This window comes from Thermobia domestica, chromosome 11, assembly GCF_964235325.1.
Source record: "Thermobia domestica chromosome 11, izTheDome1.hap1.1, whole genome shotgun sequence".
Lineage (NCBI taxonomy): Eukaryota > Metazoa > Arthropoda > Insecta > Zygentoma > Lepismatidae > Thermobia > Thermobia domestica.
In genome coordinates, this window is record NC_137464.1 from 5,851,587 (window position 1) to 5,877,372 (window position 25,786).

At 38.6% G+C, this 25,786-nt stretch overlaps 1 protein-coding gene across 3 annotated transcripts in view; it reads right to left on the reverse strand.

The window, feature by feature from the left end:
- LOC145663845 (uncharacterized) overlaps window positions 1-25,786 on the reverse strand; it is a 586,816-nt gene that overhangs the window by 204,080 nt on the left and 356,950 nt on the right. For all 3 annotated transcript variants that reach the window (XM_081729963.1, XM_081729961.1, XM_081729962.1), the window contains exons 3-4: window positions 16,835-17,108; window positions 10,144-10,171 (exon numbers count right to left, since the gene is read on the reverse strand). In XM_081729963.1, the coding sequence (XP_081586089.1) occupies window positions 10,144-10,171; window positions 16,835-17,108 (302 nt within the window). The remainder of the gene's footprint in view (window positions 1-10,143; window positions 10,172-16,834; window positions 17,109-25,786) is intronic.

Below are 25,786 nucleotides of genomic sequence, written 5' to 3' on the forward strand. Positions count from 1 at the left end.
TGCCAAACTACTGTAGGTGTCCTATGTGTTTTAACAGGAATCACTTTCATCTAAGCTTATCTTGACGATATCTAAAAAAAATCATATTCTCCTTATTTTATGTACTTCTGACCTTCTGCAGTGTGAATACTATCTTTATTGACCTCGGGTGTTGGAAGTAGAAAAGCATATGATAATTCTGAGAAACAAATGTCTCACATTACGAACATTAAACAGGCATTTACGAATTAGAAGAAGTAATCCGCCGAAACTAATTCGAAAATTAGAGGAAAATTGTGGACTAGTACTGACGAAAGTTGGAGATATTTTTTGGTTATTTCTTATTTTCGCCTCTAACATTATCATCTGAAATTCAAATTTCAAAATAACGAGGAGCGTTCGAAAATAACCTCTGATTGGTCATTGTGCGTGAAGAAGTGGGAGCAGTGCTACCATCTTTTCACAGACGTACGCGGAAGGTCAGTCTGCATCCAGCCGTGGTAGAGTGAAGGTTATCTGATCACTTGTTCTACTTTTGCAGCGTCTCTAAATGTGTGGTACAATAGAAAACCCCGCCAAGTGCGAGGTGCGAGCTGTTATACGTTTTCTTACGGAAAAAAAAAATCGGCGGCAGCTATTCATCGGAAACTTTGTGCCGTGTATGGACCAAGTGTGATGAGGGAAGAAGTTGTTCGTGAATGGGTTTGTTCATTTGAAAGTGGACAAACAAACATTCATGACGAAGAGAGGAGTGGCAGGCCATCAGTGGTCACTGATGTATTCGTTCAGAAAATTGATGGAAAAGTTCGTGAAAATCGACGTTCCGCAATCTCTTCATGCATACTAAGAAGTGGTTTAGATCTCAGTGCTTTGGTGATGATGAAGAGCTGAAAGATGATGTCAGAGGCTGGCTCAAGGCACAGACGGAAGATTTTTATGCTGATGGAATTTTTAATAGTGCAAATATGATAAATGTGTTTATGTGCAAATATGTTTATGTTGAAAAATAGAGCAAATGTGTAGTTTTCAGATGTGTATAATAAATTCTACTAATAATGTGTATATATTCAGATGTGTATAATTCTACTGCTAATTTACTTTGGTGTTTCTTGTTTAGTCAATCGGAGATTACTTTTCATACGGCCCTCGTATGTTCGCATGGTGATTTACATACACCCCCCTACACACACACACACACAAAGGGAAAGAAAGAGAGTTAAAAGTATTTAAAAATACTTAAAAAGTCATTCAGTCAGTATATCGCTATCTTTCCCCTGAGATATAATAAAATAGCTCTTCTGTGACGTCAAATTTGACGTCAGTTTGATTGATTTGCGGAAAATGGAAAATTTGCGACTGAATGAACAAGCACACTGCCAAAGTATCAACGATGGAAAATTAGTTACCTTGTCAATCACTCTCTCCCTTTCTCTCTCAGAAACCTATCACATAATCTCACCCTTTGCCTCTGGAAAAATCTTTAGGGAAAGTAGGAGATTATTTATCTAACTAAAAAAAATTCTTCTTTCATCTCGAGTGACAGAGTGAACACAGCTGTGTGACACGATAAAGTCAAGGGTTCTAATTACCATCTCCTTCTCAAGAATAATATCTTTGTTTTGATTTCTCTACGATAGTACTGAGGATTTTGTTATTTGACCTGCTTTCTTTAACCTGACACGGATCTTAAATCTTTGACTTTTCATTTCAAATAACACAAATTCATTGTAACCGATTTCTATAGAAGACTGGCATATCTATTCTTAACCGAAATCAAAAGAAACGAATTATAAAATATGAAATTTTGACTTCGGAAGTTTCCAAATCTTTGTATGAACAAATCATTCGCAACAAACACGTTTATTTCTTCTATATTTAGGGAGAAGATAAAATAAAGGAAATCTTTGTTTTACGTCCCACGATTATGCTTGTTATGCTAAAGGAGACGGTGATTATGAGAAATGAATGAAAATGGTGGAATGAAGAACGTGGGAGGAAACGGGAGAACCCCGAGAAAACCCACGAGCACGGTGTTTGTCCACCACAAAGTAGGGAGAAGATAACGTATCGCTGGAAACCATTGAGAGAAGATAAGCTACATGGCGGTGGCATAGAACCAATAGAAGAATTGTAAACTTACATTAACTTGATACAAACTTCGTTCTACATGTATTCAACCGTCCATTTTCATTTTTTCAAAATTTCAAAATTCAGCACATTTTATGACACTTTCTACCACGTTTTACTTTCTCACATCTCTGCAATGCATACAATACTGGTATAATTGGCAAGAACGGCAACTTACTATGGAACTGCAGAGTGGACTATCAAGGGAAGTTCGGGAGAAAGTACTCGCCTGCAGAGAAACTAAGCATGACATTTGAAGGACCAATTCATGCTGATTACAACAAGAGTATATATGCGCATTTAAGCATGTTAAGTACAACATTATTAGCAGCGAATATTGACATACGAATTGAAATGTATCGGAGGTAACAGAAAAAACTGTTTTGCAATAATTAACGTTTTTTTTATTTAAAATTAGTCATTATACTGTTCACAATAATGATAAATTAGAGATGAAAATTGATCAGTTGTTCTGTTCTATAACGAAATGACGCGGGCAAAAGACTTCCTTATATTATGAACATTTATATGTGCAATTGCGCTGCATCCGTCTAGGGAACAGTTCGCATAACCAAAGTTAAAAGCAAATTCGACAGGTGATTCAAACTGTATATAAATTTGTTCGGTAACCTGCCTTGTGGAACGCAAACTGAAACAATCCAATATATCACGGTGATCGGCACTGACTCATTAGCATGCATACAAACTTTATTTGATTGCTTCGTTGGTACATCATAACGTCCAGATAAAGAAAAAAAATGAAATGAAATGAAATCTTTAGTTTTACGTCCCATGGTTATGCCGGTTAGGCTAAAGGAAAAAAAATGAAATGAAATCTTTGAGTTTTACGTCCCACGGTTATGCCAGTTAGGCTAAAGGAGACGGTGATAATGAGAGATGAGTGAAATGGTGGAATGAATAAAGTGGGAGGAAACGGGAGAACCCCGAGAAAACCCACGAGCACGGTGTTTGTCCACCACAAAGTTCACTTGGCAGGGGCTGGGATCGAACCCGGGACCCCAAGCACCAGAGGTGAACGCTCTACCACTGAGCCACTAGTTTTATTGTTCATATGCTTGTCTTTATACAAAAAGTGTACAAGAACCAGACTGACTCCTAGGGTACTACAATACAATATGTCTTACATACAAGAAAAGGAAAATGTAAGTATAACAATAACCACGAAAAAAAAAAATAAAAACGAAAAGATAAACCTACATCCTGAGTTGTAGCTTTTTTTTTTTTTTAACGAGAAGGAAGGAGATTACTGCAACACCACTTCTAAAAACCTACTAAAATACTGCCTGTCCAACTCGGGGGAAAAGAGCTTTCGGCGAGTGCGTTTTAAAAAATCCAAGTAGGTGCGAGCATCCAGCAAAGGCACATGGCGATGGATATACACAATTGTACACGCCAGTATAAAAAGCACAGCGTGGTGTTTGGTCTGTGGAAAATAACGAAAATCCGGAAACAAAACATAGGATACTGTGAACTGGTGTGGAGGTCGACGACAAATTCGTCCTAAGAAGGACGTGAGACAGTTCCAGATAGCTGGAGCACCCACACACTGATCGTACCGGTGGGATAGAGTATCTTCTTTGGCGCATCGAGAACACAGTGGGTCAGGAACACGTTTCAGTTCAAATAAACGAGAGCGCGTAGGCACCAACTGATGCACCACTTGAAACCATTCAACCTGTAGGTATGAAGGTAATACCGGGGCAAAGATATTAGCCCATACCTGTGACCACGTAGTCTGAGGATATCGGTGAGGAATTCGGAGAATAATCTGATCGTTAGGCAACGAGAGAAGGAAGTTATACAAAGTGCGAGAATTGTATCCTGTAGGGCAGAGAACCACACCACTGTATGTCCAATAACGTATTAGTGAAGTAATGTACGTCGGACAACAATCAGCAAAGTTAATAAACGGGGGGCTCACAGGGAATTCATAACTAGGCCAAAAACATCGTATCCATTGCTGTGTGAAGGATTCGTTAATAGCAACTGCCGCGTAGAAATCGAGCATAAACAGAGTTTGACATTTCAATCTGAGATGTACTAGACCCAACCCTCCCTGTGAACGGGGAAGATAGAGTCCTGCACGTGGAATACGAAAATAGAAGCCACGCCATATATTCCATAGGAATAAGGAGTCAAACCGCTTAGCGAACAATTCCGGTAAGGGGAAAATTCGAGCCCGGTACCACAGCTTGGGTGCAATGTAAATATTGATAAAGTGAATACGATGAATTAAATGAAGGCGACGGAAACGCTGTGAAAACAAAAGCTGCCGAATTTGTAACAACAACGGGGACCAAATCTCCTCGAAAAGGGGAGTAGGCTGTGACGTAAACGGGATACCTAAGATCTTCAAGGAAGTGACGTGAGGTACACACGGCACCCCGGGCTCGTTAGCAGGTAAATGGAAACCATTGAACTGTAATAGGTTAGTTTTCTGTACATTATACTGTAATCCGGAACAAAGTGCAAAACGTTGCAACACTGCAAAAACCCGCGCCATAAGAACAGGATCCACTCCGGTGATGGTGACGTCATCCGCATACCCGAATATATTTTGACTCAAAAAACGGGAGGGTCCAGGGGGTGCAGGGTGGCCAACTGTCGAAGTAAAGGATCAAATGCGAGTGCAAAAAGTATCGTTGACAAAGAACATCCTTGCCTTAATCCACGTTTCGGCGGAATAAGAGGGGACAGGTGTCCGTTAATCTGTATACGGAAATTGGCCGTGGTATATAAATTGTTAATGACTGTGCGGAAGGCTAAAGGAAACCTCCAGGCTTCCAGCACCTGCAACAAAAAACTGTGATCCAAACTGTCGTACGCTTTTTCTAAATCTACAGCTAATGCACCCGCAGGCACCTGCCGAAAATGAAAATAAGCAAAAATATCGCGCAAAGAACGAAGAGTATATGACAGGTTATGCGTAGCATGGAGTGCTGCCTAATAAGGACTAATGTAGTGACGGATGATTGGTCGAAGTCGGGCTGTAAGCACTTTAGTGAACAACTTAAGATCGACGGGCAATAAAGAAATAGGTCGATAGTCCTGAACATAATGCGCTGTGCGGGATTTCGGAATGAGGACTAAGATAGCGGTATTACGACCCACTGCTTCGCCTTGTAACCAAGCATTGAATAAAGCGGTAATAGAGGGACTGAGGTGAGACCAATACTGTTTATAAAACTGGATATTTAATCCGTCTTCTCCGGGGGCACTACTGCCCTTTGCCCGCCTGAGGACTGCGAAAATTTCCTCCGCACTAATGGGATTGATCAATGTCTGACACTCGTCATCCGTGAGATGGTGAGATAACGTGGACAAAAACTCCGGGGCATATGAGTAGTCTATGGGACGCGCACGTGCAAAGTCTGTATAGTAGCGCGTGAACTCTTGTAAAATCTGCGAACAATTAGTAGTAGTAGTGCCATCTCCCAGAATGAGAGAATGAATGGCGGTGGAACGCCGTTGTCGCAAAATCCAATCAACATGATAAATAGTTATAGTCTCCTCCGGAAAGCGATGATAAAAGTCTTCCGACAAATACGCACTAATCGACGTGTGGGAGTAAATAGTTTTCAATCGGTGTTTGATACCGTTAATACAAGCCAGGTTCTCCAGAGAAGGCGGAGCATTCCAAAATTCACAGAGAGCTTGATATAAAAATTCATGTAAATGGTGGTCGTCTTCCCTCGCGACCCGCCCTTGCCATTGAAAAAAACTGCGTAATTTAGGTTTACAATATAAATTCCACCAAGAAGTAACAGAGGGGTAGTACCGCTGCATGCTGCACCAATAAGGTAAGCGACGCGAGAATTCCTCTACAACCTGCGGGCGAGACATGATGTCATTATTAATCTTCCAATAGGAAGGGCCCCGGGCCGGTGGTAGCAAGAAAGGCATTTTAAAGGCTACTTCAATCGAGGCATGATCGGACAGCGCCACAGGAATTGTATTTTGTTGTATCACCGCAGTGCATAAACTCTCTGAAATGTAAGCGCGGTCGATTCTACTCTTCGTCGTAGTAGTGCAGTGGGTGAATACATGCTTAGAGTTTGACACAACTAAAGCGTCTTTTAACTTTAGGACACGAATAAGCTCTGACAAAGTAGGACAAGACGTGGTAGGCGTCAGAGAATCTCGGGGATCTACAATTGCATTGAAATCTCCGGCAATTATACAATGAGGAATTCCCGGAGGAAGTAAAGAAGGAATGGTAGTTGCATAAAACTCGTTCCTCTCTTTTGTACGTGTAAAGCCAGAATGACCATATAAAGCTATAAAACAAATGTTCTGAATATAACAACGTATAGCCCTTCCTTCGGGGGCTAATACAACACGATCATAACTCAGACCCTTTCGCACCAAAATCGCAACCCCAGTCTCTTGGTCGCGGTTAATAATAACTTGATAATTGGTAAGAAAATCCAAAGATGTAAGCAGAGAACTTATTTCTTGTAGAAAACACACGTCTGGTCGGCGGCTTTCGATGAACTGTTTTAGAAGGGCCTTATTATGATCGGAACTGATTCTATGAATATTGAGTGATATTAACTTAAATGAATTTACTGGTAACATTATAAAACCACTCAAAAAGAAAACTATAACAAAAAGAAAAAAGTACTTACAAAGGTGAAAGGAATTCTTTCCCATGAACACTAGTAAAGTGACGCATTTTGAGACGAATAGAAAACAAACCGAGTGAACTTTCCTGTACGAACACAAAAACTAACACTGCCATATACCTCATAACAGACAATGCGGACGAAGCCCTGGAAAGCAGGTGTGAAGGTCAATAGCGAAGAGTAAACACACCACGCCTCAGGGCAATTCTGAGTCAGATATTGCCCGATGTTGTGATCGTAATTCGCGTGGCTCAGCTTGGTCTATCCCTCGTGTAACATCAAGGGCACTCTGTTCCTTCTTTCGTGTAGACGTTCGAGTAACTTTCCTTCTTTTTTGTTGTGAAGAAAAATCAGCTTGCACAGAAGTAACAGTATGTTCAGCTGAAGACGGGACATTATTGTCTTGCACTTCAGACGAAGAACCAGACTGAACTGTTAACACTTCCTGCCCCGACGGACGAGTCGAGTCAAGTTCCATGACATCCACAGGCGTATTCTGTAAAGGCGGGGGTCGCAGTTTCACTTCAGAATCTTCCATAACTAAAACATTATTTGTTAGAGATGAATTCACTTGGGGAGTTCGTACTAACACTGGAAACTCGGTGGTATCAGTCAATGAAGGCAAGCCTGAGGAACTCTGAGCAGGGACCCGGGGGGCAGGGACAGAGAGCGAAGGCGGGACAGAAGAGGGAAAAGAGCGATGCACTTTGCCAATCTCCGTCATGTGTAAAGACGGCTGTTCAGGGGCGGCCGTAGTTGGTTTTGCGTTCTTCAAATGACACGTGGCTATCGTATGAAAATTGCTCTGACATCTGAAACAAGTAATAGGCTGCCCTTCATAAGACACACTCACCTTACAACCGTGCACTATGATACGGGATGGTATATGCTTATGTATTTCCATATGAACAATACGTACGCCACTGTCTATGCCAGGGGGAAAAGGGGCACTCCATAATTGTGGTTCCACTTTGCGCACTTTACCATAACTTTTGAAATGATCTTCTAGGAATGATAACGGTAATTCAAGAGGAAAGTCATATATACGCACCAACCGAATGGGGTCATCAGCGGGGACTATCCTTACTGTGCTTGTTTCCCCAGACACATGCGTGAATTCTACAGACGAAGGAGCTGTTGCTGCGAAATGTTCATAGGCTTGTAAATCTTTAAACTTAATATATATGCTATATGATTCCGCATGTAACTGGAGCGCACAAATGTTGTCGAAGATACGAGGAAACTTATTTTCCAACCACTGATATACTTGACTAGCATTAGGTTTTACATTTCTATATCTTCGGTCAAATATTAATTGAAATTGTAAGTCCTTCTTATATTCCATACTACTACAAGCTATTAAACTGCAAAACACTGTACACACAGGGTGAGAATTCACCGAGCACACTAAAGCACAAACTTGTGGAAAAAGCACGAGTCTTTTCAACTAACGTATGAGTAGCGATATCAGGCACTCTAATGGGACCAACACTACTCACGATGTGAACAGCTCGAGACGACGAGCTCAACTGAGCCACCGCGCCCCCTAGGCTAAAGGAGACGGTGATGATGAGAAATGAGTGAAATGAAGAAGGTGGGAGGAAACGGGAGAACCCCGAAAAAACCCACGAGCACGGTGTTTGTCCACCACATCCAGATAAAGAAATTCCATACTATGTACAAATATGTTGGTGTTGTTGAAAACTGCATAATAACGGTAGATCGCTAGGAGGCGCAATCGTTCACTTAGCGTTGAATCTCTAGAACAATTGTCAACCGTACAGGAATTTTATTAGCTTGTTGTAATTAGCATAAATTGATCTTACAAATGGCATGCTTACACTGAGAAAAAAATGTAGGTGACGTACTTAAAAAGATGGTTACATGCGTAATTCCTGTAGTTTTTGGACTTAACCTACAGCAGACGTATAACTGAAAACGCATGTTTTATAATACTGTACTTTCCGTATAAGTGTTCCATATATGCGTACTTTCCGTATGAAACAATGTAGGCGGTCAGGATCTCACATACAAATGGACGTATATAACATATGGCTGACGAAGGTAACATAAGTATATGCATGTGATATACGGAAAAATGTTAGATGTCAGACATCCTGCTACGGCATGATGTAACATCTAAGGGCAGTGCTTATGTAGCATACGGATAACGTATTCTCCGTACTGATTTCCTTAGTAAGCAAGAGGATACCGTATATTTGTACAATATACCACTGTCCGGGGAACGGATTTTTCTCTGTGTACCTCCTCTGCAGGCGAGTGTTTTCTCCCAAACTTCCCTTGTAAGTAAGAACAGGAAAGGCACAACCACAAATTAAAAGTTTATTTAATTCATATTTCAATTTTTTAAACAATGAGCTCTGATTTGATTTACACTGTAGTCTTTTTTGCTGAGAATGACTTTATTGTTGGCATATATTAATTTCTAAAAATACAGCTTTAGATCAACTTAACCGCAGTGTAGAAACGATCAATTTCCGATCCCCAACACTGCAATGGAAACGTGTTTGAAATGATGAATCACGTGATTGACAGGTGGACTGTGTGAAAATGCACGACACCTGCAGAATGATTAATCTGATAAACAGGACCGTGCGAAATTGTTCGATAATGGGCACTGTGTGATATTCACGGAATCTGTTCTAAGGAGAGGAAAGGGTTAAAAGACTTTGCAGAAACCTTTTCTTTCTGTGGCGAAGAACGACCAATTCAGCTATTTCATGCTAGAAACTGATCTTGTTTTATATCCTACACCTAAAGAATATGAAAACGCAAAAGCATTGTTGTATGTTAGTGCATACTGAATGTATTACAGTAAAAACATGTGGCATTAGAACATAGTGAAAATTCTACATAAAATTATGCTGTTTCTTGTGCAGAATTCACTAAACTGTGAAAGAGAAACTTCTTGTACTTATCCCCATTTTGGTGACGAGAAGAACCCTAAAACAGGGGCAGCGGGGAAAGGTCAACGATACGGTCAAGTCCATTTTCGGTTTTTGAGGTATGGTCTATACTTAGATGTCGTCTGCTACTCCGGGTAGTTATCTGTGTGGTATTCCGCGGTGTCATTTGAAACCCGCGTGCGAAAAGTGGGCGAGCCCATACCTACGTCACACTACTTCTGCTAGGGTTCTTCTCGTCATCTGTGAGCTGTACTTAATGCAGTTCGAAGTTCATAACAGAAGAATTGTAAGAGATTTTCATTTCAGTATATCGTATATTGTGATTACAGAGGACAATTTAAGTATATCAAATGAACAGTAGCTTTCTTGTAGAGACTAGTATTAGAATCTACCAATGGCTTTAAATCGTTTAAAAGAAAAAATCTTTTAAAAAATTCTTTCCAATAGTGTAGTAGAATACTTACGGTATTGCTGATGGCAGTCATCCAATCACTGAAAAGAGAAAAAGCGTACACTACTATTAGCTACTTACAACGAAGAGATAATACGAAGAAGAGCAATTTAACTATATCTAAAATACATCATGTTTCAAAAAGAATGCTCTGATTGTAGACGGTAATAATTACGAAACATGGAACGTGTCGGCAAGGAAATGAGTGTTGTTTGAATGGGCATGGGCTAGAGCTTCAGAAAATCGCCGTTAGATATTAATGAATCCGTCTTCTCAGTTTGCAGTCAGTCAGAGGTAAGATGGCGTCCGCTCAACAGAACGCGTTTTCTGTGCTTTAGTTTGCAAACACTGAATCAGTGATTTCGGCCCAGCGAGCTTTTCGTCGCCGTTTTGGCATTGATCCGCTTGCACCCAATAACATTCGTTGTTAGTATCTCCGAACTGAAGGGACAGGATGCTTGTGCAGGATAACTGCTGTAAACGCAGATACATTGTGTAAAGTTTATGACGAATTTAACTAGCGACTAGATGAATTTAGCTATCGTGCTGCTGGTGCTGGACGCATAGAGCATTTGTAATAGCATACAAGGGCGCCCATGTTGTGATTTCCAGGGGGGGGAGAAGTATAAGCGACATTTCAAATGTAGTCTCAAATTTTGCTGTAACTATTTTTTTAAAAAAATCTATTGGGTTTTCGATCTTCCGAAGTACAATTTCCGCTAGAGTGGGCAAACGCCCAACCTTGCCCGTCTGATGGTCACCCTTGATAGCATATCTAAAACTTTAATGAGTATTTTTCAATTTATCGCATTTTTACAGTATGTTTTTATCAATACATATGGACTTTTAAAATCAGGTCATTCTTTTTGAAACATCATGTATATTGCATGAAGTGACAACTACGGTATTCAAGGAAAGAAAACAAAGAGAAGTTTGATTGATTGATTTATTCTTTCAAAAGTAAAGTCCACTCTTATTGGGAGCGTAGCTATATAAGACAGAAGACACTAAATAGAGTGAGATACGGAACTTTTCTCGGCTTTATATCTCCGGCCTTACCAAAAATCGAACCTAGAATATAGTGCGCAGATAGCAGTTTCGTTAACCAATGGCTATAAAGATTGATTTTCATCAACATCAGTCTCTTTTCTTTAGGGACCGCGGTGGTTCAGTGATAGAGCGTTAACCTATGGTGCATGGGGTACCTGATTCGATCCCAGCTCGCGCCAAGTGAACTTTGTGGTGGACAACACTGTATGCGTGGGTTTTTATCGGGGTTCTGTTTTCTCCTACTTTATTCATACCACCATTACATTCATTTCTCATCATCGCCGCCTCCTTTAGTCTATCCGGCATAATCGTGGAACGTAAAATTCAAAGATTTCATTTCTATCTTCTTTATTTCTTTTGGGAAAAACCGTGGCGGAGTTTGAAATGCGTTGCTGAGAGTTCCTAGCTTCTCCCTTACATTTTCACAATTATGTGACAATTATCTTGAATTACTATACAAAAATCATGATTTCGCGTATCAGGGGCGCAGTCACGGGGGTTTATCAGGTCCAGATCACGACAAAACTCCAAATTCAACATACTTGTTTAAGAGAAGAATAATTGATTTAACATGAAAATTGGATCTTACACTTCATCTATATTCCTTCTCTTATAAAAACAATCTAGTACTATCATTTTTTTCTGAAAATATAGATGAAAGTATTTTATAATTACTTATCGTGTTTTCGGATCCAGAAAAATGCCCATTCAGTACTATATAGATATATTGGCTTGTAATGTTGGATCCGTCCTAATAAAAAAATATTGTTCTCGAGTGTTGGAAGTAGAAAAAATATGATAACTGTGAAACAAACGTTTAACTTCAGGGACATTAAACAGAAGTTTACGAATTAGAATATTTTTTTCTTAAACTAACTACAAAAACATAAGAAAAATTGTTGACAAGCACTGAAAAAACCGGCTATTTTTTTGGTTACTTCTTGTTTTCGCCTTTATCGTTATTATCTGTAAATCAATATTCAAGTTGTACTCGCATGGTGCTTACATACACACAAACACACACACACACACACCACGTCATATTGTATATTGCACTACCTGATCCTAGGTATGCACGATTCGTCTTTTATGATCCGTTACGGTAAGATGTCTGTCATTCTGTGGAATGGTCACATTGTATGGTGCACTGCCTGATCCTAGGTATGCACGATTCGTCTTTTATGATCCGTTACGGTAAGATGTCTGTCATCCTGTGGAATGGTCACATTGTATGGTGCACTGCCTGATCCTAGGTATGCACGATTCGTCTTTTATGATCCGTTACGGTAAGATGTCTGTCATCCTGTGGAATGGTCACATTGTATGGTGCACTGTCTGATCTTAGGTATGTACGATTCGTCTCTTATGATCCGTTGCGGTAAGATGTCTGTCATTCTGTGGAATGGCCACATTGTATGGTGCACTGCCTGATCCTAGGTATGCACGATTCGTCTTTTATGATCCGTTACGGTAAGATGTCTGTCATCCTGTGGAATGGTCACATTGTATGGTGCACTGCCTGATCCTAGGTATGCACGATTCGTCTTTTATGATCCGTTACGGTAAGATGTCTGTCATCCTGTGGAATGGCCACATTCTATGGTGCATTGCCTGATCTTAGGTATGTACGATTCGTCTCTTATTATCCGTTACGGTAAGATATCTGTCATTCCGTGGAATGGCCACATTGTATGGTCCAATGCCTGATCATAGATAGTACGATTCGTCTCTTATAATCCGTTACGGTACGAAAAGGAGTTCTTCCCTAGGTGGACCATGCAAATCTGTTCTAATGAAATGATAGGTTTAAGTCGTGCCATTGATCTTGATGAGGAAAAGAGGTGCTTGCCTAGGCATCTCCAGTTCGCTTGTTTACACTTCAGTACCTGAGAGCTGTTAATGCAGGGGTGCCCACAAGGGGGGCTATGACGCAAACTGCGTCATTGAAATATTTGGGGGGGTTGAAAATCTATATAAATATGTTTGAGGGAGTGTAAAAATTAATCAAAAAGATTTTTTTTTCATGGAAGAACACCTACGGATAGACAATTGAGGGGGGGTGCGTCATGGACATGAGGGGGGGTGGGCACCACTGGCTAATGCACCCACCCGCTATAACACTCTGGGCACTGAATCGAGTATACTGCTAGGCCTACACATGCATCATCTATCTAAAATTCTAATAGTAAAATTGTATGTATGATAATGTATCATTATTGAACGTAAATAGTAGGAGCTGAAGTAACCGGATTTCGCCTGGAGAAATAGCTTTAAGAGCCTGACTCACTAAAAAAAATACAAAATGTATCATTATTTTTAATTAACATTGTTATTTAGTTTTAATAACTGTATGTTAAAACTATTTTGTTTATTACAAACTAAACACAACTGTTATTCAAAAAGTAGTTCACAGGAAACCAAAACATGACACGTAACCAAATTCAGTTGACTTCGTTCCTTTAGTCACTGCCTTAACTTAGATTTTAGGAGCATTGTTATTCTGGCAACACTGTAATTTCTATGGATGGCAACATTGAAACTCCTTCAGGTTCATATTTTCTGTTGTAGAATTACATTATCTATGATTGTGGTAAGTTGCATTTCATTATCTCATTTCACTTATGAGAAACAAGGAAAAGAAAAATGATAAATTTTGTATTATTTTTAGTGAGTCAGGCTCTTAAGGAAAGTGTTTAAGTCCCTTTTCTCTTTAGGCATGGATATGCATTTCAATTAAACTGTATTGATAACCAAGGGCGCCGATTTCTCTGTAAGTTTGGGGATGTCCCATTCAGGTGCAGAAGGTATATATATATGACGATTTTAAGACAAAATTGAATTCAAATTAGGCCAAGTATATATTCATAAATAAAATTCGGGGGGCCCACATGACCTTTCGGGGAGGCCAGGATCGGCGTCCCTGGTGATAACCCGTTGAAAATAGGTTTAGGGAAAATATTTGAGTCTCTTTTCCCCCCTTAGGATACGCATTTCAATTAAATTGTGATAATAAAAATCCATAAGATACCGGTACTCTACTTTTGTCATAAATTTTGAAATACCCTACCCCCCTAGAGTACACCTTTTATTCAAAGTAACCAGTTTGAAGTGGGTAATAGCTACGTTCCAAAAGTCATTTCAAACGAATCAATCGGTTTTCCGATCCCGAAAGCTGAATTCGCCACTAACCTTTGACATTTCGGACATTTTATTTCCACCCTTCATCCCAATGCGGGCTGAATGAGTCTTAATCACCATTAAGAGTATCACTATTCATATCAGCAACCCCAAATTTATGGATTTGACACTAATATTGGACATATTTGATTATTTATATACGTCACCTGTTGTCCTAGGTGCTAGAGGTGATGTGTACCAAGTTTCGTTGAAATTGCTCCAGGCATTCAAGAGTTTTCATAGTTATTTTCCAATGTACTCACATCTATTTATCCATCCATATGACACTGGTATTCTCAGAAGAAACATTTACAGTAACAATAAATTTTAGTTAGGTCTTAAAGTACCGGTACTTGAAATGAAATTTTTGAGTTTTACGTCTCACAGTTATGCCGGTTAGGCTAAAGGAGACGGTGATAATGAGAAATGAATGAAATGGTGGAATGAAGAAAGTGGGAGGAAACGGGAGAACCCCGTGGAAACACACGCACTCTTGAAAGTTCACTTGGCTAGAGCATGATTTGAACCCGGGACCCCATGCACCAGAGGTGAACTCTCTACCACTGAGCCACCGTGGCTCCCGGTCTTAAAGTACTTGTAGTCGAATATTACCAACCTACAAAATGCTGTATGATAGCCAGCCATAATGATTAAGACCACCATGAAATAAAGCTAGATGAAGAATCGCTTATAAAATATCATTTTTGAAGATTTTAAGATTCTACCTTGTCCAAAAAAGGGGAAATATATGTAATTATTTTCTATAGGTGCACCTATTCTTAACCTACATCGTAGAGGTATCTAATTGTAGATAACTGTACAACGTTTTGTGAATACAAATAACCAATTTTGAGTCTAGAATATAATAAAATTAATAGCTCAAAAGCTTGCAGTGTTGAATAAACAACTGTGTGTAGCTGATATGCTGTGGCTATATTTACGTTTCTGAGCTATATCCTCCTAGACATGGAATAGTTATTTGTGAACTTTATATGTACATACTAGCCTTTGACCAGCTGAGAGCCTTGCCTCCAGACCAGACCTCCGCGTAGCTCGACCTACGGCCTTACACCTCTTAAACCCACAATTTTACCGAATTTCAAGTTTTTTTTTTCCTATTTCAACTACCTAAAAGATAAAATTTTGTATCCGAAACAATTCGGGTAGTAGAAAATGTCTCATGTAAATAACATGGGAAAGATTTTTCAATTCCCCATAAAACCACTCTAAAGTTGGAAATAATTATTATTGGTGATTTGCTAAGGTAATGAAAATATAGGAGCATACCGAACTTCAAGTGGAGAATTTCTTCATTCTTCCTTGAGATCCCTAAATATTAAAAATTTGCTTTTGTCAATTTTCCTGTGGGTTAATCTCAAAAAGGTACAGTCATGCCAAATTTAATCATTGTAACCCTACAAGAAGTGTCCAATATTTTTGGGATGTAGAAGGTGTCCCATATAAATAACATGGAAAAGATTTTCAGTTCCCCATAAAAACACTCTAAAGTTCGTAATTTTTATTTTTGGTGATTTACTTAGGTTTCAAATCCAAGTTCCTAAAACATGAGATTATAAGTAAAAAGAAAAGTCCATTTAGATAACATGGGGAATTTCTTCATTCCCCCTTTAGATCCCCTAAAAATTAAAAATATTCACTTTTGGCAATTTTCCTCTGGGTTAGCCTCGAAAAGCTACAATCATGCTAAATCTTAACTTTCCACGTCAACCAGAAGTACCCGTTATTTTATGGCAGTGCTTTCATGTAGTCTTATATATAGATAGGATATATATAATTACAAAACCTTATTCTCATGTAATAGTAAGTGTTAAGGGCAGTACGCTTCATGTGGATTGACGATAAAGGTTGTTTAATATTGCACTGTCATAGTGAACGGAAGGGAACGGCGATTGTTTAGTTAGGAATTAACATTACCCTCAGAAAGTGTTACTATTATAATAAGATGCAACAAAATATGGAATATCCTATTTATACGTAGCAAACGTCTCAATACGCCACGCTAATTCCTAATGATGAACAGTTATTCTAATTGATGTCGCACATGCCCTATCGTTTCTTTCTCGGACTAACAGATGTCACTAGCGTGCAGACAAGTTCAAGATTTACAACTATTGTGACAATTTAATTGCAACTAATTTGCAGATTTGAAACTATTGTGACGATTTTAATTGCAACTGATTTGCAGATTTACAACTATTGTAAGAAGTTAATTGCAACCGATGTACAGTTTTAAAACTATTTTTAACGATTTAATTGCAACTTATTTGCAAATTTACAACTATTATGACGATTTAATTGCAACTGATTTAGAGATTTACAACTATTGTGACAATTTAATTGCAACTAGAATATTTCAATGCAAATACTAATCACACATTCCAGTTATCTGTAGATATTCAGCAAAAAATTATGAATTCAGGTTTTTCTTAGAGATTTAAAATAAACCGTTAACTTACTTGACTTCATCTTCTGACTGAGCCAGCAGCCAATGGACCTTGTCTCGACGTCGATTCCCGAAGGCCATCAGCTGCTCGAAGTGGCATCCGCTGGGCAGGTCTGGCCTTCCCGGAATACGAAGCGTCCACCGTCCCACCGCCATCATCTCCGGGGCTTCCTTGATGACGATTCCGCCCTCCGGCTCCCCGCGCCCTTTCTCTTTGAACCAGGCCAGAGTACTGTCCTCGTACAAAACCACCCATTCTTCTCGCCAGTCCTTCCCGAACAGACGCTCTGCAAAATAAAATAATCATGGCTTACATTACAATCGAAATGGATATGATATTGCTGTTAGCTTAAATATTCAATCTACATCTGTACGTATCTGTATCACTGTTAGGGATGTGTGTACCATTGTTAGAAATATATGTGTCACTGTTAAGAGTATATGTGTCACTGTTAAGAGTATGTGTGTCACTGTTAAGAGTATATGTGTCACTATTAGGAGTATTTTAGTCACTGTTAAGAGTATTTGTCGCTGTTAGGAATATGAGTGTCGCTCTTAGGAGTACACGTTTCATTGTTAGTAATATATGTGTCACTCTTAGGTGTGTGTCGCTAATAGGAGCAGGTGTGTCACTGTTAGCAGTATTGTTATATTGTTACGAGTATGTGTGTCACTTGTACAAGTATGTTTGCCACTGATAGATGTGTGTATGTCACCGTTGTGTTAGGTGTGTATGTGTCAAGATTAGGAGTATTTGTGTCACTGGTAGAAGTATCATGTCATTGTTGGGAGTATTGTGTCATTCTTAGGAGTAGGCCTATATTTGTCATTGTTAGAAGTATCCTTTTTACTTTTAGGGGTATATTTGTTACTCTGAGGAGTATGCTTGCAATCTTTACTCCCAGGTATGTGTATGACACAGTTACGGATATATGTATCACTGTCAGAAGTAACTGTGTCACCGTTAAAAGTATCTGTGTCACTGTTAAAAGTATTTGTGTCGCTGTTAGAAGTATCTGTGTCACTGTTAAAAGTATCTGTGTCGCTGTTAGAAGTATATGTGCCAATGCATCGGCTTATATAAAATGACTTATAGTATGTACACTACTGCTCACATTAAATTTGATTTGGCTTAGCACATCCTTTCCATTTTCTTGCGAAATTTCATATGAAATAAATCTCAAGTAAAACCAGTACCTCTGGCAACCCTGTGATGTGAATGACGTCACTTCTAAACAAGGAAATTAGTTCACAATTTTACCAACCGCACAGATAAATGAAACAAGTAATGCTGACAATGATGTAATTTGGCCAACTTGGAGTAATCTATTCATTCATTGATATATGTTTCATGTTTGAAAATATTATAGTTAAATATTTTAAGAGTTAATCATAATTATAGGCTTTACTTAATTACCCATACTGAGTATTGTCGCCTTCCTAATATTATAAAAACGAGCTTTGTAAATGTATCGTTCGGTATTAGTTTTATGTTATCGTACATAATCAAATTTTAGGATTACAAAAGAAGGTTTCACACGATTTTCTCAAAAACTACGCATGAGAGTTCACCCCAACCAATTATTTTGTTTCGCTGAATGAGATATATAGGTTGGTATAAGTATATTTTTTTTACTTCGTTTCACGTTAACGCTATTCTAGAATTTGTATTAATTTAACATCTATGCATTGATGATCATTCTGTGTATTCTGTTATTGAGAAGTTAATTGGCACAAACTGAGAATCTTCTATACACCTCAGTTCTCAGACACTCGAAGATCATTCATAAATTGTATCATCTTCAGACCAGGGGCAGGACAACTTCTAGGGGGGGCGGTGGGTTGTAATACTGCTACTTAGAGCTACTTTTAAGAGCTCCAAACTCTGGTATGGGTTTTATTTATATATAAAATAAGAAAGTTTCCTCTTCTGGGGGGGGGCGGTCGCTCCGATTGCCCCCCTGAATCCGCCACTGCTTTAGACCCTTCTTCTTTTTCCTTTCACCGCGCTTTCTATCAAGTTTCATAGGATAGGGTTCTCCTCAGACAATGTTCCAATCATATTCTCTTCCATTTTTTAATTACATCCAAAATTATTCTTTTGAGTCCCTATTAGCACCTGTACTATGGTTCTATGGTAGAACGTTCACTTCTTATATAAGGGATCTCTGATTCGATTCCAAGTCAAGCACTTTCTGCTTTCCAAAAACTGAACAGAAAATTACGGATGCTAGCCAGGCTTTGCGATCTGGCCGATTGTATAGCGTAGAACAACGCCTTTACGCTCGTAACTACAACAGAGAGAAATAGCGGGATTCACAATTGTTCAGTGGTAATGTACTCACCTTTTATACAGCGGGCCTTTAGTTCGATCTCAGGACATGAGAGTTTGTGGTGGGTGAATAACATCATTTAAGTGAGACAAATCTTTCGTAATCACTCGCTTTTGTTGATCATACGTTACTTCAGAATGATGGGCATAAATATTTCATTTAGATTTAGTTAGTAGCTTTAAGCGAACAAATTGCCTGAGCAGTTTCACAGTCGGTAGTGCAGATAACAATATCTATTAGCATCGCTTTATTATTTAAATTTCAGCGCGATGCACACACTGAGACGCTTTCTGTTTAATATTTAAATTTCATTTCATTACATTTAATACCAGAACTTCTCTATAAGTAAGCCATTCAATCCATTTAATTTTATACAGTCTTCTCTACACTCACATTTTTAAAGATTAGAATATTCTTTTTTTCGTGATGCATAGTGCCCTGTTTCTGCTCCGTAGAGTATAACACCATCCCCTTGGAAGTATTTTGGTGAGTTTTTTTTCTAAACTCTTGCCTTAAAGACCCACAAAATAGTCTCTTCTTCTTCTTAAAAGTTTTGTTTTCCTATTCCCATATCATGTTTCCACTTTTATATCATGTTTCCACTTTTATATCATGTTTCCTCTTTTATATCATGTTTCCTCTTTGATATCATGTTTCCACTTTTATATCATGTTTCCTCTTTTATATCATGTTTCCTCTTTTATATCATGTTTCCACTTTTATATCATGTTTCCCCTTTTATATCATGTTTCCACTTTTATATCATGTTTCCTCTTTTATATCATGTTTCCTCTTTTATATCATGTTTCCACTTTTATATCATGTTTCCACTTTTATATCATGTTTCCTCTTTTATATCATGTTTCCACTTTTATATCATGTTTCCTCTTATATCATGTTTCCACTTTTATATCATGTTTCCTCTTTTATATCATGTTTCCACTTTTATATCATGTTTCCATTTTTATATCATGTATCCACTTCATAATCTGTAGCTGCTAATAAGGTACCGGAAACTGTATCTCTGTATCAACTTTCTCCCCTCCCCTGCTGTTATATGGTTATCGTTACTCTGGCACGATTCCCGGTAGGAGGTCCTATAGTCCCGATCCTACGATAAACTATACGTCCACGACTTTAGCCTGGATCCTAAATAAAATAAAATGAAATCTTTCTGTTTAACGTGCCACGATTATTGCCGTTAGGCTAAGGGATACAATGATTAATACAAATGAATGATGATGGATGAATTGATGTAATTAGAATGTGGAAGGAAAAAGGAGTACCCCGAGAAACCAACACACACGATGTTGTCTACCACAAACTTATTTGGTTGGAGATCGAACCAGAGGCCCCATGTACCAGAGGTAAGCGCTGTACCACTGAGGCACCATGCCCTCTTTAGTCTGGGTGCTGAAAGGGCAGCTTAATTTCAAATCAATCAGTCTAATTCCATCTTTTCTGTTCCTTTCTGATACAGACCGCTTTGTTCCAATCATTATTGTTTCAGTATATTTTTTTTTTAAAGTTTTAGTTTAGGGTACCGCAATTATTCTCTGCAGTGTAAAGAAAATGGATTATAAATTAAATTTGACTTATTTCTATTTACATTCTTTGTCAGCAGTAAGGCTACATAGCAAAATATGAGACGTTGAAATAATTTTTTTTTTTTTTTTTTTTTTTTTTTTAAGAGTGGTGGGTAGTAACTGTACTTTATTTATTGAGTCGGAAGGTGATGGACATCAATTTAAGTAGAACATTTGTTGAAGAACTTGGAATCAATGGGTGTAAAGAAACGGCCACTAGAGGGTTTCGCCCTCTCTCTTGGCCAAAACACCAGCCACATCACCTTCAGAGCATATCACAAATATCTGATTACTGGCTGAAAGTATTTGCATTGTTCTTTATTGTCTGGTATGAGCAAAGCTTTGCGAAACATATTTCACATTTATGGCAAGTAACTAATAACATTCTATGTTTTCTGTAATCGGTCACAATAATATTATTGTAAACCTGTGAATCATCTGACAACAGTTACACAGATAGCAGTGCTTCCATCTCTTTTCTTTATTTGTTATTCTTGTGTCTTAGCACGTATGAACAGAAGATGGCAAAACTGTTGCTTATGTAACTGGTGTCAGACGATTCACAGGTTTACAACAATATTGTTGTGACCTATTACTGAAAACATAGAACATTATTCGTTATTTGGCATAAGTTGCAAAGATATTTCGCAAAGCTTTGCTCATATTAAACGATAAATACCAATGCAAATTCTCTCAGGTAGTAGGGGGCCGCGGTGGCTCAGTGGTAGAGCGTTCACCTCTGGTGCTTGGGATCCCGGGTTCGATCTCAGCCCCCGCCAAGTGAACCTTGTGGTGGACAAACACCGTGTGCGTGGGTTTTCTCGGGGTTCTCCCGTTTCCTCTCACTTTCTTCATTCCACCATTTCATTCATTACTCATCGTCACCGTCTCCTTTAGCCTAACCGGCATAACCGTGGGACGTAAAACTCAAAGATTTTATTTCATTTTCTCTCAGGTAGTAGCTAGTTATTTCTGATATGCTCGGAAGGCGATGTGCTTGGTGCTGAATTAACACACAAGTAACACGCTAAAGTGGTAGTCATTTTGTGTTGTTTCAACACCTCATTTTTTTTTGTGTGTAAGAGTGTTTAAATTACACTGTATTCAATGGAGCCCGCATCAGGACGCAATTACTCCCCCTGTATTTTCGAAAGGGACTCGGATCTTCGAAATACTTGCTAAAACTTACCCACTACAGTATTTCGTACATTTACTGCAGTTTATAAAGTTATGCAATCAGGGGAGTCATTTCAGACTTCGCTTGGAGGGGGGGGGGGGGCAAGAGCACCACCAACATAAGACTTTCACGTTTTGTACTAGTATAATAGTAGGCGCAATCTATTAAAGTATATGTATTCCTCAAACTCTTGGGGGGAGCAATTACCCCATCCTGCCCCCCTAAATGACGCCCCTGTATGCAATGTCCGTCAATAATGATTGTTTCATATGAAGTATCATGTGCATCACAGTATGTGTATTCGCAAATTCACGTATGTCAGTTTTTGGCTCCCTTGAAAGAAAAATTCTGGAACATTTCTGACAGTAGTATAAAATCACTATGTAAAATGTTTTGATAATTCCTTCGAAAGTTTTGCGTTCCTCTTCAGCAATGATATGACATGGAACTTCAGATTAACGTAGCTATAATCGTTACCGAAGTAGTATGTTCTAATTTTTAATGCTCTCGTATGGGAATTGAACCTGAGATTATTACTATAGCAGCGGAGAGAGCTGATTCGAAAATTAAGTTAAATCATTTAAAGGTACAGTACAATTGCTGCGAGACACAAATTGATTTTTTGGTACTGATAAAACAATTTTCAACAAACTTTGATGGTTGCAAATGAGATAATTTTCCTCTTAATCAGCATGCGCGGCAGCATATGCAGCCAAGTTAATTCTTTGAATTGGAATTGCTTTTGCACCAAAGCAACTTAAACTACTAAAATAAACTTATGTTTTAGTTTTACGTCACTATATACCTTTGCAGAAAGATGTCGCTTGCGCTAGGTTGGTCAGAAAATACGGTTTGTATTTTGCAGCATTATCTATCCACCTACAAGATATTACAGAATAAATTGAAAGGGAACGGAATCACTAAATGTACTAAATATATACGTAAATGGAAGGTAGTGGTGGATTTAGGTATCTATGCGGGCGTAGCGAATTTATAGCCGCAGATCCGTTGGAGCTGTCCACCAATGAAATTGATTCAAATTATTTTCTTTTCTGGCCCTACGCCTAAGGGAATTTGCCTTGTTTCCCTAACCGGCTATCCAACGCTAATGGAGGGAATAATGGGAATAGGTTACTTTTATTCATGGAGTAAGTTGTGGTGTCCTGCAGATTGTAAGAAGGTTGATTAGGAGTTTGAAAACTTCGTAACGTTTATTAAATGCCATTCTTGACACTCTTGAACATAAATGTTTTAAAAAATAAATAGTAGTAGTCAGGGGTAAAAGTGAATCTGAAAAGGTAGGGGGATGCATGACATCACACCGTCTCCCGTGTCTATCTTTGCTCATTGATTTTTTTTTTTTTTTTTTTTTTTTTTTTTTTTTTAGAAAGTAGGGGGACGCCATGGATATTTTCTGGAAGCGAGAGAACGACATTCCCCCGCGTTGCCTCTCACTTTTACCCCTGGTAGTAGTATGAAGTGCTGGACCCAGGGCGGTCGCCGATTCGCCCTATGATGGTATTCCTAATAATTCATAGATATTGCATGTTTTGAGTTTTCAATATTCTTTGCTACATCGGTTTACTTTCTTTCTTTGAGCATAAAGTGGTGTCTTGTTTATCCAAAGTCTAGATTCCCCAACCACATTTGCGAGAAATGAAAAAAGAAGGTGTATTACTCCCCACACCATCTGTAAGAATAGTCATAGAGAACACACATTAAAATGGTTTTATATATATATATATATATATATATATATATATATATATATATATATATGTGTGTGTGTGTGTGTGTGTAGGGTTATATGTCTATCCAATTCTTCACTGCACGCCTCGCAACTGCCACGACTATAAAATCAGATGTCCTGAGACTGCTTGCAAAAGATGAGAAATGTTTTGCCACTGAGCCACGATGTCCCCTTTTCCATGATGACAAAGCACCTTATTTACCATTAGAGCTGATAAACATTGTCTTTCACTACCCCAACAGGGAGAGCTTGTAAATGAAACGGTTTCCGATTCGATTAGGTTTCTGCGTGGGAGACCCGGGTTCGATTCCCGGCGGAAGCTCATGTGGTTCGGATTCCACGTTAATCAGTAGGTCCACGTCTCATATAGCCTCGCTGCTGAAAGGGACGCTAAACTAAAATCAATCAATCAATCGATTAGGTTTCTTTTAGTATGTCTTTCAGCTCCGAGGCCATATGAGATATGGCCCTACAGCACAACGACGTCCCGAACCACATAAGTTTCTGCTGAGAATCGAATTCGAGTAACCCGCTCCGAAAACATGTACACTAACCTCATACTCATGAGGAGTCTCTGTAAATGAAAGGTGAATGATGGTGTAAAAATTAGAGTAACTAAACAAGTTAAAACGAGAAGGACCATAATGTTCATAACCAGAAGATAAAATCTGAATTTGAACTAACGATCCTTCGCTTTAGATGTGAATATTGTACATATTAACTATCATATAATTTAATGTTTTTATTGTTGGCTATATTATTGAGTTATAGTTGCAAATCTTTAAGTTTTACGTCCCACGATTATGCTAAAGGAGACGGTGACGATAAGAATGAATGAAATGGTGGAATGAAGAAAATTTAAAGAAACGGGAGGACCCCGAGAAAACAAACGCACATGGTGTTTCTCCACCACAAAACTCACTTGACACAAGCTGAGATCGAACCAAGGATCCCATCCACCAGAGGCGAACGCTCTACCACTGAACCACCTCGGTCCTCTCGCTTATACTTGTCACTCAAGCCAATTCCAACGTACTGCCACCGGTAATCGATCTCAGGTTTTTCGTACCAAAATAGGAAACACTAATCATCTAGTGACGATGAAGTTTCCTGGACTATCACAAGTAAGATAAATAAAATAAATAAAAGAATAAATCTAAAAGCCATATGGAATTAGAAGAAGTGCAAAGTATTACAGAATTTTCGTTAAAGCATGAAGTTCAGCAACGGTGAACATGAGTTTGCACTCCAGAAAGTGTAAACAAAAAAAGAATCTAGCTAAAAAGGAAAACATGTAACATTCTCGTGTCTTGGAAAGCGGGGTTTCTCGAAAAGAGAAATGAACATTTGTGGCTGCAAACATCGTTGACACAGAACACGTTATGGGATATACACACGAGTTAAAGCAAAGCAAGTATCAGGCACAAAGGACTAGTATATTGAAAGTGAAGGGACAAGATGAGAAATAAGTTTATATCAGCTAAGTCCAATAACAATAAGTAAAATTAAGTCCAAGGCTTATCCTCGGAGAGACCAAAGTATAACAAATTTGAAATGTATATACAAGGGACGTTCAAGTCAATCCAGGATTTTTTTTTTTCACAGATTTGAATTTGTGTTCCATGATCAAGGTAGTGAATGCAGTAGGAACTGGCAATTGTGACCTGTTACTGGTGGGTGGCAACAGGCTTGCCAACCATTTAAGAGGCCCTATCACTGCGAAATTAAAATACCGCTAGTTTTACAATAATTGTGTGATATCTCCCAATAGATAAAAGATAATCGAAAAGTGGAACAAGACCTCCCTAGACTATATTATGTTACGTGAGATATCGTTATCACGACTCACTTAATCTGCTTTTGAATTCCAACTATTTAGAAAATCGGCATTTATTTTCGCGTTTCTAAATAACTGCAAACGGAAAGCTACTAGGTGACTCGTGATAACGGTACCTCACGCAAAATAATATTGTCTAGGGCGCTCTTGTTCCATATTTCAATTATCTTTTATCTATTTGAAGATATCACGTAATTACTGTAAAATTAGCGGTAGTTTAATTTCGCAGTGATAGAGCCTCTTAAGCATTAATGCTATATACGATAATGTCCTAGCAATAGT